At 34.9% G+C, this 1,688-nt stretch overlaps 1 protein-coding gene across 1 annotated transcript; it reads right to left on the reverse strand.

Moving 5' to 3' along the window:
• Positions 1 to 378: 378 nt before the first annotated feature.
• SARC_14983 (hypothetical protein) lies at positions 379 to 537 on the reverse strand (the record flags this gene model as incomplete). The annotated part of the gene is made up of 1 exon (XM_014290885.1): positions 379 to 537. A coding segment is annotated over exon 1 (153 nt), but the record flags the coding sequence as incomplete, so codon positions are not given.
• Positions 538 to 1,688: the final 1,151 nt, after the last annotated feature.

Below are 1,688 nucleotides of genomic sequence, written 5' to 3' on the forward strand. Positions count from 1 at the left end.
TGTATTAATATATATATATAAATAGAGAGATATATATATATATAGATTTATATATGTATGTATGTATGTATGTATGTATGTGTGTGTGTATAATTATATATAGTTATATAAATGAATATATAGATATATATATACATGTATATACATGTATATATACATATACATATACATATGTATATATATATTCACATATACATATACATATACTTATATACATACATGTACACATACATATATACATACATACATGCATATATATATATATATATATATATATATATATATATATATATATATATATCACTACAACGTACGGAAGTGTGTAGCAAATTGAAAATAGTACATTATAGTAACTCGTGGCTATATAAGCATACTCACATTTGCATCGTCCACGGACTGCATGGTACTGATGAACATTGGAATACATGTGTCCGCATCCTGAGTGTATTGACCGAAGGCTACTTCTGCTTGGTGACGAATCTCATCGTTCGCCTCATTTAAGCCGAGAAGCGTGCGCGCAAAGCCTTCCATGGCGATAAATTTATCGCTATATCTGGTGCTGTATTTACAATCGAGTACGGTCTTCGTGTATCTCTGCTCGATTTATATAAGTGAAGTCGCTCTTAATATTGCTAGGTCTCTGTAATCGAGCTTCTTCGAACGATACACAGTGGTATCAGGTACGTATGATGTCGCGACGTTCAAGTTTACAAAGTGTATTCTGGGTATACATATATTGAATTGCGACGCGAATGGGATTGGGATTTGGGAGTCACATGTATTATTCTATTTTTAGCACATGCCAAGGTCAACTTGTTCTATTGTTGTCACTCATGACTCACCGTGCTACCTCAAATCGTTATACGCTAATACGTTTAGTGCAATTACGTTATACTTTTACACATACATTACAAATGAGCTGATTTGATTACGTCGTACAGGTTTCCAGTCCACATAAACATTAAAAACGGGATATACCAAAAACAAATACACGTTTACACTTTACTATCGTATGAGTGAAACCCTTTTTTTTAAATTACACGAGTCCAATGGCCATGACGTATTGACGGTTTAAAATAAACTAAAATAGTGTTTTATTTTGTTTTGTAAAAAAAAAAGGTACTGTGAAGTCCCTGGACCCTGGCAGCCTGGCTCCCTGCGAATGCCCTCGTAGTGGCTCCTACTCGTGAATAAATAGATCCCGAGTTTCTGATGGAATCAAATTTTAATTTTATCAACGATGAAGCAGTGTGTGAAACAACTGTGTTTATTTTTTAAACACACAATCAAGCGACCGAACTCAATACCAGTGCAATGACTATCACACCATCTCTGTTTATATCACCGCCTCCTAAAAAGATAGTAAAATCTTTTAGGAGGCTACGGCTACATACCATTGTATTTTTTTTCCAAAGAATATCGTTTACCGCCGAGACTCTTCGAGTAATAAAAGTAACCTCGCCGTTGTCAGATGCTCTCTAAGGCATGCATCAGTCGGCTCGGAATCAGAGCTCCAACGTATAATCAAGTAGTGTTGCGTTGTTTGTATTCTGTATAGCCAAGAGTTCAAGACTGTCATATTATAGTACCTATAAAACTGTACATGATGGCAATATCATAAGTTGTAATTATAGTAATTTATTCCATTTACACGGTAGCGCAGGCAACATAGGTCATTGCCCACGATT

Source organism: Sphaeroforma arctica, assembly GCF_001186125.1.
Source record: "Sphaeroforma arctica JP610 unplaced genomic scaffold supercont1.5423, whole genome shotgun sequence".
NCBI lineage: Eukaryota > Ichthyosporea > Ichthyophonida > Sphaeroforma > Sphaeroforma arctica.